Here is a 13135-nt window from a genome sequence, read left to right as displayed (position 1 = left end):
CTGAACTGCGGTGCTCAGCTTCTGAGAGAGTGAGGATGGCACAGTACCTGACCCTTAGTAGGCTTGAAAAACTGTGGCTCTGATTGACATTTGCAGAGTAGCACAGAGTGGAAGTCTGACGGGCCAGAGTGGAAGTCTGACGGCAGCTCCCGGCTGTAGGATCTTAGAGCAGGTTACTCAACCTTTCAGACCTCAACTCCCACAGCTGTGAAAGAGATCGACTCTCCAATGGTTGTTGGGATGACGAAATGAAAAATATGTACGTAGAACCTTTAGCCCAGTGCCTGTCCCATCCTACACGTCTAATGGACAGCTGCCTCTATGACTGCCTTGGAGCACTTTGAAGATTGATAATTAAATAAAAAATTGAATGAATATATTGAATAAGTTATAGATCGTACAATGGGTAACTTGACTGGCTCAATCCCAGTGTGGTCTAAATGGAAGGACATTCAGCAAGCCATCCAGAGACCTGGCTCTACCCCCAGTGTGACCAGTTTGTAGCTGGGTGACTTCGAGTAAGTTGTTTAACTTCTCTGAGCCCCAATTTTCTTGTATTAAAATAAGAATAATAGTGGCTGTTTTCTCTCATTTGCCAGGAGCTATTCTAAGTGCTTTACCTATAGAAACTCACTTAATCTTTGATACTCTATGAGATAGGTATTATTTGATACCCATTCTACAGATGGAAAAATGGAGGCATAGGGAGGTTATACAGTTTGGTCCAGGTCGCACAGATTATAAGTAGTATTATGAGGCCACAATTAGAGCCTGTGCCTTACCCAGTATACTTTGGAAATACCACAGTCTCCTTTCCCTCATGGGCTTCTGTCAGGGTCCCATGCATGGGCCTGAGAGCTCAGGGGAAGAGTGCATTTCACAGATAGAACATGCAGTCGCTGTTTACCTCCTCGGGTCTTGCCTGCGTGCCTGCTTCTGTCAGGGTCCCATGCATGGGCCTGAGGGCTCAGGGGAAGAGTGTATTTCACAGATAGAACATGCAGTCACTGTTTACCTCCTCGGGTCTTGCCTGCGTGCCTGCTTCTGTCAGGGTCCCATGCATGGGCCTAAGAGCTCAGGGGAAGAATATACTTCACAGATAGAACATGCACTCACTGTTTACCTCCTCGGGTCTTGACTGCATGCCTGCTTCTGTTTACCATGTGTGGCACTCGCCGCTGTGTAAATTGGGATTTTGAGCAAATAGAGGTATAGGTGCTTTGTGTTTATATGTAAGGTCAATAGCTAGACCTCTCTAGTTCTGATTTTGCCATAGTAGATGGGGGATCAATGAAGCCTTCCTCGTTGTTTGTCGGGAATAATCATTACTGAGTCCCCTGAGCCTGAGGCCTCAGACGGGGCATGACTTTAGACCCCGTCTCTGTAGCATTTCTGAGTTGAGGAAAGCACAGAACTGGGGTGCCTCTGCATGTTGGGGGCACCACACATTGGACCCTGAGCTGAGGCTGAAGAAGTAAATTCAGAGGAAATTGAGAAGAGCCCTGGAGAACATCTTGGTTGACTGAGGGAGAGAGAGTGCGATGGGACGCTATTGTTTCTGAGACCCAGTAGGTCTTCCATAAAAGGCTCCCTGCAGATGGGCAGTTCCCTCAAGCCTCTCCCAAATGCCTTCAGAGTCAGGTTTGATTACATGGGTGGATAGATGAGCCTTCAGATCGATTTCCTTCTGTGCAGGACATCAGGGCAAACTGAAGCAATGAATTTCTGGTGGGGATTAAAAAAAAAAAAACCCAAAAAACTTGAGATTATTTTCTGGGGTATGGATGATAAGAAGCTTGCAGTGAGTTGCTTCATTCTATTTCAAGTTTTGACTGATTGGAGAGCTTCGTTTGACTGCACTAATTAAAGTTCTGACTCTTGGAAGTAATCAGCCCGAGTGAAGTGGATTTTTCCTCCCCTTTGTTGCAGAAGCCATTAAAGAACTCAAATATGGGAAGGAGATAAAATTGTTTGCAGATTATATTTGAAACGCCATAGATTTTCTTGTATGGTATTGAACTGCTCTTGCTTTTAACAGCTATGGATTTCCTTTTGATTTTTCCTTTTTAAACATACAGAGAAAGGTAATGAGGCTATCATATTAAACCCCTTGGAGCATTTTATATAATGCTCATGAGTTCTGAAGAAAAGCTCTGTTGAAGGAGAAAGTTAATTTTTGGATGAGTGGGGTTTGGGTGCACCTGTTATCAGTGAGCCGGGTTGGGTTTGGAGAGGCTGTGTTGTAGGAGTCCACGCCTGCCCAGGCATCTCTGGGGGTACACACAGGATAAACGGACACCCAGAAGTCACAGCTACTTCAATAAACAGATATACGACCTTGATCCTTGATCTGGTTCTTGCTTTTTCATTGGGTTTCCATTTCCCTATCTGTTGAATGAATAGGTTGATCTTGATTAGTGGCTTTCAAACTTATAAAGTTCACTTATTATTCAAACTCCTCAATATATAAACAGATAAAATGGATCTGCTCGGGTTGAAGGGGTTGGGGGAAGAATGAGGGGGAATATTGGGCCACCTTGTCATCTACTTGGTCTTCCCTTAAAACTCTGACAAGCCAGGCCCTGGCTGGCTAGCTCAGCAGTGAAGCATTGGCCTGGCGTGTGGAAGTCCCAGGTTCAATTCCTGACCAGGGCGCAAAGGAGAAGCGCCCATCTGCTTCTCCACCCTTCCTCTTCTTCTTTCTCTCTGTCTCTCTCTTCCTCTCCTGTAGCCAAGGCTCCAGTGGAGCAAAAGTTGGCCTGGGCACTGAGGATGGCTCCATGGCCTCCAAATCAGGTGCTAGAATGGCTCTGGTTGCAGTGGAGCAATGGCCCAGATGGGCAGAGCATCGCCCCCTGGTGGGCATGCCGAGTGGATCCCGGTTGGGCGCATGTAGAAGTCTGTCTTTCTGCCTCCCTGCTTCTCACTTCAAAAACTACAAAAAAATAAATATTATGATGAAAAAAACTCTGACAAGCCAGCCCTTGCCCTTTAGCCTCCAGTGACAAGGAGCTCACTACCTAACAACTCAATGGACTGTTGATCACAAATACTGCCCAAACATGCAACAAAGGAAAATGAGAATTTATACTAGTTCCTTCAAGACAAAAGAGCTCAGAGTGAATCATAATAAAACTATGTAATTTTGATCAAAAAGAGATGAACTCATAAATAGGAAATTATTTCCATATCTATTTATGGCGGACTGACTAGAGAAAAGAGGACGAGCGGAAGCAGGGTTTGGAACAAGAAACCCAGATACTTGTCAGAGTCTTACGTATTTTATTGAATAAGCACCTAGTGTGTGCAAAACACTAACACATATGTCACACCTTACCTAACGTGGGGAGAGACAGACACACAAGCCATACGCGAGGGCATGACCTGCTTCATTAGTTTAAGTTACAGATTAGTCCCATTGTCTTTTACAATTCAGAGTAACTGACTTCAGCAAGTTAGAAGAATGTTCACCTTGCCTTTTGTGAAACTATGCCTTCCTATTCTTTCTTTTTTTTTTTTTTTTTTTTTTGCATTTTTCTGAAGCTGGAAACAGGGAGAGACAGTCAGACAGACTCCTGCAAGCGCCCGACCGGGATTCACCCGGCACGCCCACCAGGGGCTATGCTCTGCCCACCAGGGGGCGATGCTCTGCCCATCCTGGGCGTCGCCATGTTGCGACCAGAGCCACTCTAGCGCCTGGGGCAGAGGCCACAGAGCCATCCCCAGCGCCCGGGCCATCTTTGCTCCAATGGAGCCTTGGCTGCGGGAGGGGAAGAGAGAGACAGAGAGGAAGGCGCGGCGGAGGGGTGGAGAAGCAAATGTGCGCTTCTCCTGTGTGCCCTGGCCGGGAATCGAACCCGGGTCCTCCGCACGCTAGGCCGACGCTCTACCGCTGAGCCGACCGGCCAGGGCAAAATTTTATTTTTATTTTTTATTCATTTTAGAGAGGAGAGGGAGAGACAGAAGGGGGGGAGGAGCTGGAAGCATCAACTCCCATATGTGCCTTGACCAGGCAAGCCCAGGGTTTCGAACCGGTGACCTCAGCATTTCCAGGTCAATGCTTTATCCACTGCGCCACCATAGGTCAGGCACCTTCCTATTCTTAAGTTTCTCTGGAAGCACAAAGAACGGTGGACAAAGAGACAAGGTCAGTCCATTCATAGTCACAGATTTTGTTCCTGTCACTCAAAATTATATTCCTATTGAGAGGAGTCCTTTCTTGATAAAGGATGGTCCTAGGGCTTCCTCAGGCAGCCACACCCTGGCCTGGTGCTGGCCTTCTCTGCGACCATCCAGTCTTGGTATCGGGCACTGGCCACCAATCCAGACTGACTGGTGCTTGTGGAGAATCCCCCTGTCCCTCCATTACCACTGCGGCCCTTTGTCTTCCTTCCAGCCAGGGACCCTCAGTCAGAGTCAAACATAACCTATCAGAATATTTCTAATAACACTGGACCTCAACAGGGCCTCCATGCCTTTCCTCCATGTGGCTCCCAGCCCCATCCAGATTCTCCTATTCCTCCCAGGCAGCCTCGGAAATCCAAGTACTCCAGGGAATAAGGGGGCAGAATCTTTGTCAAGATATAAAAAAAAGCATCTTCCCCCAAGACCTCTTCTCCTTCCAGCTGCAGAACTAGGAGGGACCGGTCAGGCCATGCATCTTTAAGGAGCGTCTGCTGCGGGGGGCCTGGCTGGGCCCGTCTAGTTAGAGGAGCAAGCGGCAACCTATAACTGACAGCTTAGTGCGTTTACCAGGCTGAGCACTCAGCTCCGACTGCGAGAGAGTGTCCAAGGTGGGAGTGCTGAGTCATAGTGGATGGTTTGGGAAGAGAAGCTCCGATCCTTAGGCAGGAAGAGAACGAAGTACCCCTACTGAACCCTGCAGTGACTTCCTAGTGCTCATAAGATAAAATCCACGTCCCTTACCCGTCACCTGAGTTCCTGCGTGGTCTGCCTCCCACCCACTTCCCCGGCCCCTCCTCCCTCCTCTCTTCCCCTCCACATTTTGCTCCAAGCACGCAGAGGGGCATGCTTTATACTGCATGCTTTAAACTTGCCTCCAGGTCTCACACTCCCCTTTCCCTCTTTCTAGAACTTGTCAGAGTGGAGAGGGTTACTTTAAAATGCCATCTCCAGGGCTGGGCAGGAGAAGGTGTGCTCCAGGGCCTGCGGAGAGAACAGGATGGGGAAGACCCATGTGAGCCTCCTGCCCGCGCGTGGTGCTGCGTGATGCTGCGTGATGGGGGCCTTCCAGAACAGAGCCCAGTGCCGTTCGAAATGCTGCCAACCCCGAGTTCCGCCAAGCCCCTTCCAAGGCTCCCTGTCCCTCTGCGCCCTCCTGTTGGCCTCTGGCTGAAAGGACATCCTCTGTTTTTTTCCTTTTAGGTTGTCAGTGGCTGCTGAAACACTGGAGCTTTCTCTTGGTTGAGTGTCACACATCCAAACCAAAGTTACGCCTGAACCTTAATGTTGAAAAAAAGTTGTGACTAAGATAGTTGGGCAGTTGGGCAGGTAGTGATTCGTCATCCCCAGAGATAGTCGAGTCATGGAATAGGTTGGAGGTAATGGAGATAGATGTAAAGGAATTCAATCAGATGGAACAATGGATGATTTTTTTTTTATTTTTTTATTTTATTTTATTTTTTTATTTACTCATTTTTTAGAGAGGAGAGGGAGAGACAGAGAGAGAGAGAGAGAGAGAGAGAGAGAGAGAGAGGAGAGACAGAGAGAGAGAAGAGGGGAGGAGCTGGAAGCATCAACTCCCATATGTGCCTTGACCAGGCAAGCCCAGAGTTTTGAACCGGCGACCTCAGCATTTCCAGGTCGACACTTTATCCACTGCGCCACCACAGGTCAGGCAATGGATGATTTTAAAGAACTTCCAATTCTAAGATGTTATGAATTTCCAGAAGATTAGGCAGAATGCATGGACTTTTATGATATGGTTTATCTTGCTGTCTCGGTTCAGAAACTCAGAGAAGCCTGACAGGCGTGGAAGAAGCACCCACTGGAACAGGGCACTAAGTGACTAAGGTATCTACTGTAGCCAGAGGGCTTATTTTCTCAGATCTGGTTCTGCATCTCTCAGTATAAGCAGCTTGTTGGGATTTTCAATTCTTGGGAAGGAAGGCTCTTAATACTGTCAGGTATTCAAAGGGAGTTTTCTTGAATATCTATGTATGCACTGTTCCCCTTGTCTGCTTACCCAGACTGAACTCTGTCTACATCCACAGATGGCCCCTCTTAGTCATTCTGGGCTGCTATAACAACAATACCAGAGATTGGGTAACTTAAACAATACATACCTATTCTCACAGTTCTGGAGGCTGCGAAGTCCAAGTTACCTGCAGACCCAGTGTGATGAGAGATGCATCTGATGACAGTCTGATGAAATCACACTGCATGGGGGGCAGGGGGAGAGAGAGAACCCATCCTTTTATTCTCTTATAGAGACACCAATCCCACTGGGAGGGCTTCACCTCCACGATCTCATCCAAACCCGATTACCTCCCAGAATTTTCACCTTTAAATACCATAACATTGGGCGATTAGGACTTCAATGTATGGTTTTGGGAGGACACAACTATTCAGTCCATATTGTGACTTAATCTCTCTAAGTCAATTTCTTCTCTTTAAACAGAGACTAATATTGTCTTCACTCAAGGTTGTTGTGGTCATTCAATAAATGATCGCATGTAAAGGACACATAGTGGATACATGTTCCTCCTTTCCACCCATCTCTTCTCTACTTCGGGATCTTACTCCTTTTCTAAGATCAAACTATGGTATCACCTCCTCTGGATGCCTTCCATGGCTCTTCTTGGCCCACCCAGTCCTTCTTTCCTCCATTCTCCAAAAGCACTTGGTACCTGCCCATGATAACATTGCTCTCCTGGGTTTATAACAGGCCATCCACACCATGAGCACCTCTAAGGCTAAGGACCCTGTTAGATTTATCTCTTCTCACCAGGCCTGTGTGTGCTGGGACATAAATAGGATTTATATACTTTTGTTGAATCACCACCTAAGGGACTGATGGTAGAGAAATAACCGACCAGTAAAAAGTGGTCAGACATGATAAAGAGAAAGAAAAAGGAGGATGCAGTAGATAAGGATGTAATTTTAAGGAATGGATGGAGACCGAGTCTGGGTGACAGCCAGAGCTGATGCACCATTTAACAGAGAACACATGGTCTCTCAGGCTCCAGAGAGAATAATTTCCTCTTTCCTTATCCAAGGTAGCTATTAGGTCAAGGCTTAGCAGCTGATGTTTTAGACTATTCTCTTCTCTCACTATGCTCTCAGTCTTAACTCTTTTCTGTCTGCTGTGATACATTTTTTAAGAGAGCCAAAGAATTTCCAGTGAATTCTTGTGGTTCTTTCTATGTGAATGCTCTATCTGTCCATCCATCTATCTGTGTGTCCAATAGTCATTGTCTATCTGTCCATCCATCTATCTGTGTGTCCAATAGTCATTGTCTATCTGTCCATCCATCTATCTGTGTGTCCAATAGTCATTGTCTATCTGTCCATCCATCTATCTGTGTGTCCAATAGTCATTGTCTATCTGTCCATCCATCTATCTGTGTGTCCAATAGTCATTGTCTATCTGTCCATCTATCTATCCGAGTCCAATAGTCATTGTTTATCTATCCATGTGTTTAGTAGTCATCGTCTATCTGTCCATCCATCTATTTGTGTGTCCAATAGTCATTGTCTATTTTGTCTGTTTGACCATCTGTTTATCCATCTGTCCAGTAGTCATTTAATCCTATTGTGTGCCAGGCATTATGCTGGATACTGAAGGTCTGGATGTAAATAAGCATGGTTACTGCCTTCAGAAACTCAGCATCTAATAAAGGAGAATGATTATTTTAGCGTGTTATGGTCCATGTGATAAATGCTACATGTAGAGATAAGAACAAAGTGCTAGTGGAATCCAGGAGAATGAGTGACTTGTTTCTCCTTGCAAAACTGGAGAACCCATCACATAAAAGGGGGTAGCTGAGTTGGGCCTAGAATATAGATTTGGGTGTTGACAGGCCGGGATAGGAGAAGTCACCTTTAATGGAGGGCCTGGGGTGAAAAAGGATTCATGGGCAAAAACCCGATGGATTCAGGAGGAGCTGTCTATTGGGATAGAGTACAGTGTTTGGAGAGTCAAGTGCTGGATGGGTGGCCTGAAGCTGTATTGTGGGGAGCCCCACAGAACATAAGAGAATGTTGACCTTTTTTTCCATTTAAGTAACATGTATATGATATAGCACTTTAGTGTTTCCAAGTAGATCTTCATGATGGCCTTCTAAGAGAGACATTATTTATCTTCCATTTTACAGATGAAGAAACTGAGGTGCAGAAAGGATAAGGATCTGCTCAAGGTTACGTAATCAGCAGGTGGCTGAGCTGATGCTCAAAGTCGGGTTTTTGAATTTCAGAATCTATGCTTTAAAAAAAATTAAACATTTTGTTGAATCATGACATATACACAGAACATACATACACAAATCATAAATGTCTGACTTGAAAATTTTTAGGAAGTAGATATAGTAAATAGTAATCTCTAAATCAAACTGGGGAAGTTTGACATCGTCCCAACATTATATTTTCTCATTCATGAGCATGGAATATCACTCCATTTTTTATCTTATTTTCTAATTTCCAGTGTAGAGGTCTTGCTCATATTTTTTAGACTTATTCTTAAATTTTTGAATTTTTGATGCTATTATATACTATTTATTTACAATTTTACTTTATAAATCTTTGCTTTTAGTATAGAGAGGTACAGTTGAATTTTGTATGTTGATCTTGTGTCTTGATGCCCTGATAAATTCCCTTATTAATTCAAATAGTCAAATTTTATTGAACTGGGAGTGCGTTGAGTAAGTGTGATAGTGAACATCCTTATCTCATTTATTTTTTAATCTTAGGAAGAAGTCTTTCAATATTTACTATTGGTGTGATATTAACTTTAGGGTTTTTGTAGTTTTATAAAAAATTATATTAAGGAATTTATCTGCTTTTCTAGTCTACAGATGTCTGTAGACAGGAGACTAGTTTGCAGGAAGGAGAGAGGCTGGACGCAGAAAGACCAGTTAGTTCCAGAACTAGAACAGGAGCCATATGGATGCAGAGGAGGAATTAAACCAGAATACGGGGACATGTCCTGAGATCTCTATACCTCAGTGGCTCTTACTTAATCACTGATCACCTCATAAAGTTTTAAAAGAGGAAAGCTCACTAAAAGTTGCCAAGGTCCTCTTTCTCTGGGTATCCCCAAAAGTGTTAAGATATTTGATATTTTGTGATAAAGGTGGGATCAAATTAATTTGGAAAAATATGAATACCATATTACCTTCTTCTAAGGTCACAGTGAACATCAGCATATTAAAGGCTCAGAGAATGTACAATAGCAAGGCTAATTACTTAATTTAATTTCACACAAAACCTGTCTTCAATATCCATGACACCAAAAAATGAAGTTTAGATGAAATTTCACTAGACTTTCTTTTGACCTATTAGGGAGTTTAATGGTTCTCGTTTGTAACAAAATCAATCCTATATTGGCATCCCTAAGGCTATAAGCATACACTTTTATCCCCCCCCCCCTTATGTTCAAAACCCACTGAGAAATAGAGAGCAAAATGTCACCTTTACTGCTGGCAAAGCTAGACGGGAGGAAGCTGTATGGACTGGAGTCCAGATTGGTTTTTAAATGCTTCACTGTGAAGCAGATGGGCTCACCACCCAGCCGCAGGGAGGAGACGTCCGCCTCCGAGGCTTCCTTCCACTTGGGAGTAGGGGCAGAAAGCAGAATACGGATGTTCTGTGGGAAGGTAGACCCGAAGGAGGGAAGACCACATGGGAATAGGAACTTTGGGCTTTAATCTTACTCAAGATGAGTGTCAACCAAGGGGGTTCCATGCTCTTATTATTCTGCCAAAAGATGACCTGTGAATATATGGGAAGAGAAAGGTATGGGGAGTAAAGAAAAGCAGAAAGTGTAGAAACACGGGGGAGGGGGCAGTTTGAAGACTTGTTTATGCTGGAACATGGGGAGAGAGAGTTGCTCGTTCCAAATGCTGGGAATCTGCGCGCCGTCTGTCTTTGGCTTAAAGGTTGATTCTTCTGTTGTTAAAAGAACCGAGATCAGGGCTCTGATGAGCATGGCTATAAAGAGGATGGAATAGGAAAAATGGACATTTTGTTACGGGCTCAGGAGGATCGAGCAACCCTGATTGCACTGAGTCTTCAGTACCACCTGCCAATATTATTTCTCCGTTTTCCTGGCACCCTAACCGACCTGGTCATGTGCTGATCTCAGCTATGGGGGTGGAGGAGCAGGAGAGGGTAGAGGCCAGTGACCAGAGGCTGCAAAGGGACCCTAACCCCTGGAAGATGGCGTCGATAGTGGGCACTTTCAGTGCGCTGCAGGGTGGGTGAGACGCACGTGAGGAAAACGTCCCCACTTCCTGGGGCAGTCCCACTGCAGAGCCACCCCTCTACCTTGCCTTCGAACATTTGACAAAGATCTTGAAGGACTGGCTTAACCCGGGCCGGCCTTACACGATGTGGCTCTGATTTACCCCCGAGACATCCCAGTTCAGAGACCACAGGAGGAGGGATTCCTTAGCATCCTCGGGGTGCGTTTCCCAGGCTCAGCTGACTCTCTTCCGTGAAATGTCAGGGTGCCCAAGGATCGTCTGCTGAGTTGGTGGAGTTGGTAACATTTGAATCTTATTACGATGGCCAGTGGGGCAGGAATGTGCAAAAGGAGGACCTCGTGGAGAAACACCCCCCCGCCTCAGTGAGGTGGCACACTCCAGATGGCGGTGGGCAAGAACAGACCGGTTCCCGTGAGACTGGGGGTCAGGGCCCCGTCCACTCAGGCCACTGCCTGGGACACTGTGGACTCAGTTTCTCCCGGATCAGGCTGATTCTCTGCGTAAGTAGAAAAGTCAACCAATTCTATGGGCTCTTTGCTGAGATGGGGATTTTAAATGGAAGACAAGTGGGGGTTAGACAATGAAGGTCATTCAGCCTACTCAAATATAGCCTACAAGGATGCTGAATTTACTAAATTTCATTTCTTTTTTGTTTATAAAATTATCTTTTGAACTTTCTTTGAAAAATATAAACCTTTTCTTTGAGAAAGCAGCACATTGGTGCCGAGTACTAACCCTTATGCATATTAGAATCGCCTCAGGAACGTTAAAAGCTACCGAGCCTCAGCCCCACGGCTGACCACTGAAACCAGACTCTCGGGGTGAGGCCTGGCCATGGCGTGGGAAACAGGTTTTGAAAGCTCCCCTATATGAGTCTGATGTGCAGCCAAAGTTAAGCATCATTTTCCTAAAGAAATAGGTTATCGAACAGGTAAGTTGTGATAAGGAGATCACAGGGCAAGAGCAAAAAAAGTTTCAGAGTCTTGACAAAGGCAGGATATCACACAGATTTCTATTTTTAACAAGCTGTCAAAACCCACATTATAGCTGTTTCTCTGCTTGGTGGTTTGCCTTTAATGACTATACCCCAGTCTTAGAAGTAAGGTAAATACACAGATGGGATATTTCCAAGAAGCACCAGAAGGTACCCAGGAAATTATCCCAGGCTCTTTAAATAACCTCAGAATGGTGGTAAAGCTTGGTTTTGCTTAGTTCTTAGAATAGACCTGCTATATGCAAATTTATTTTTTGGATAAAGGAATTTTATTAAATATATAATTAAACATACATTTTTAAAAGGTTATGAGAATGTTCACATGAATAGATTCACAAATTGGCCAAAGAATGTTTCAGAGTTCTGGGGTTGATGCCTATGGGTTTCGAGGGTGAGGTGCACAGGTCACCCGTGTCCTGTGTCCCCCAGGTGGGGAGGAGAGGCGCGGGGCCAGGACTGCTCACGCCCGCTGCACAGTTAGAGCAGTGCTTTGTCCCTTGGCCTGAGCGACTTCTATTCCCCATGAAGGTGGAAAAGGTGAGCCCAGTAGGGGAATCTGGTGACGGGAAAACCATGCGGAGACCCTGCTTGTGAGACATTTCCTCATGCTGGCTCCCTGAGCTATGGACATGACATTAAATTAGTAATCTGTAGGGCTCTTACCAGTTCAGCACGAGGGTTCGGTGAAGTCTGGTACATAACGTCCCAGTGAGAAAAGCAGAGTTAACTGTATTGCCACTTTCTGTAGAGGAGGAGCCTGGAGCTCAGAGAAGTCCCAGGGCCAGCCCCGGTGACATAGTTAGAAGGTGTGTAGATGGGACCCACACTCCAGTTAGCCAGCTCCTCTTTCCATGGGCCAGGCTGGCTGCCCTCCTACCCCCAGCAGTGAGGGCCCTGGGTTCCAACGAGGAGTGTCGCCACCTCGGACAGATGTGCTGAAGCAAGTCTAACACGTGTGCTGTTTCATATTCTTATTGTTTGGATACAGATATCGGAGTCATGGTAGCTTTCAACCCGAGGAGACCAGGTTGGTATGGGGCTTCCTGTGTGTCTCTTGACTCATCTTGGGGTGGCCCTGGGAGGAGATTCAGTCGATCCAAACCAGAGGCCCCACCGTTTTGTGAAGTGGGAGGGTTGCCATGCTGGTCCCTTGGGCAGACTGGAGAGGGGGGTGGTGGTGATGGCCGCTGCCCTGGAGACTTACCAGGTAAGACTTCCTGATGTACTAGCTCAATCCCAACATATGGGCCGGAGACGCCCTGACAACCTCTCATTTATACTGACGGATAATGATAGCCTCTGCCTGGTGGTGATATGTGGTGGGAATCCTAGGGGATAATGTGTGTCGAATGGTGTTCCCGGCACATGGCAAATTCAATACATTACAAAAAAATTCACACGCATTCAGGGAAATATTCTAGCCCATTTCCTTGACATCAACATTGCAGTGATTTGCAGCATGCTTTGCATTTTATAAGCATTGTTTCCTACTTTAACGTCTCTCTGTGAATTGGGTAAGAAAAGTCTTTGTATGGCATGTGACTGAAACAGGCTCGACCGGGTTAAGCATCCAGCCCCAAATTCTAGTGCTAAGGAGCGGCTGGCGGCTGGCCCCTGAGCTGAGCCTTGTGTCACCTGTTTGCTCTGTACTGCCCAACATGCCAGGGGCACGTGCGTTCTGGGCTGGCGAGCTCTGTGT

At 45.8% G+C, this 13135-nt stretch overlaps 1 protein-coding gene across 3 annotated transcripts in view; it reads left to right on the top strand.

The window, feature by feature from the left end:
• Positions 1 to 13135, top strand: part of FER1L6 (fer-1 like family member 6) — a 136923-nt gene that overhangs the window by 16011 nt on the left and 107777 nt on the right. The window contains exon 2 of one of the 3 annotated variants that reach the window (XM_066265714.1): positions 12425 to 12463. The exons of the other annotated variants lie outside the window; for them this stretch is intronic. Within the exon in view, the coding sequence (XP_066121811.1) occupies positions 12425 to 12463 (39 nt within the window). The remainder of the gene's footprint in view (positions 1 to 12424; positions 12464 to 13135) is intronic. 3 annotated transcript variants of the gene reach the window in all.

Source organism: Saccopteryx bilineata, chromosome 3 (assembly GCF_036850765.1).
Source record: "Saccopteryx bilineata isolate mSacBil1 chromosome 3, mSacBil1_pri_phased_curated, whole genome shotgun sequence".
Taxonomy (NCBI): Eukaryota; Metazoa; Chordata; class Mammalia; order Chiroptera; family Emballonuridae; genus Saccopteryx; species Saccopteryx bilineata.
Note: the sequence above shows the minus strand (reverse complement) of the source record. Positions and strands in the feature narration are given on the sequence as shown.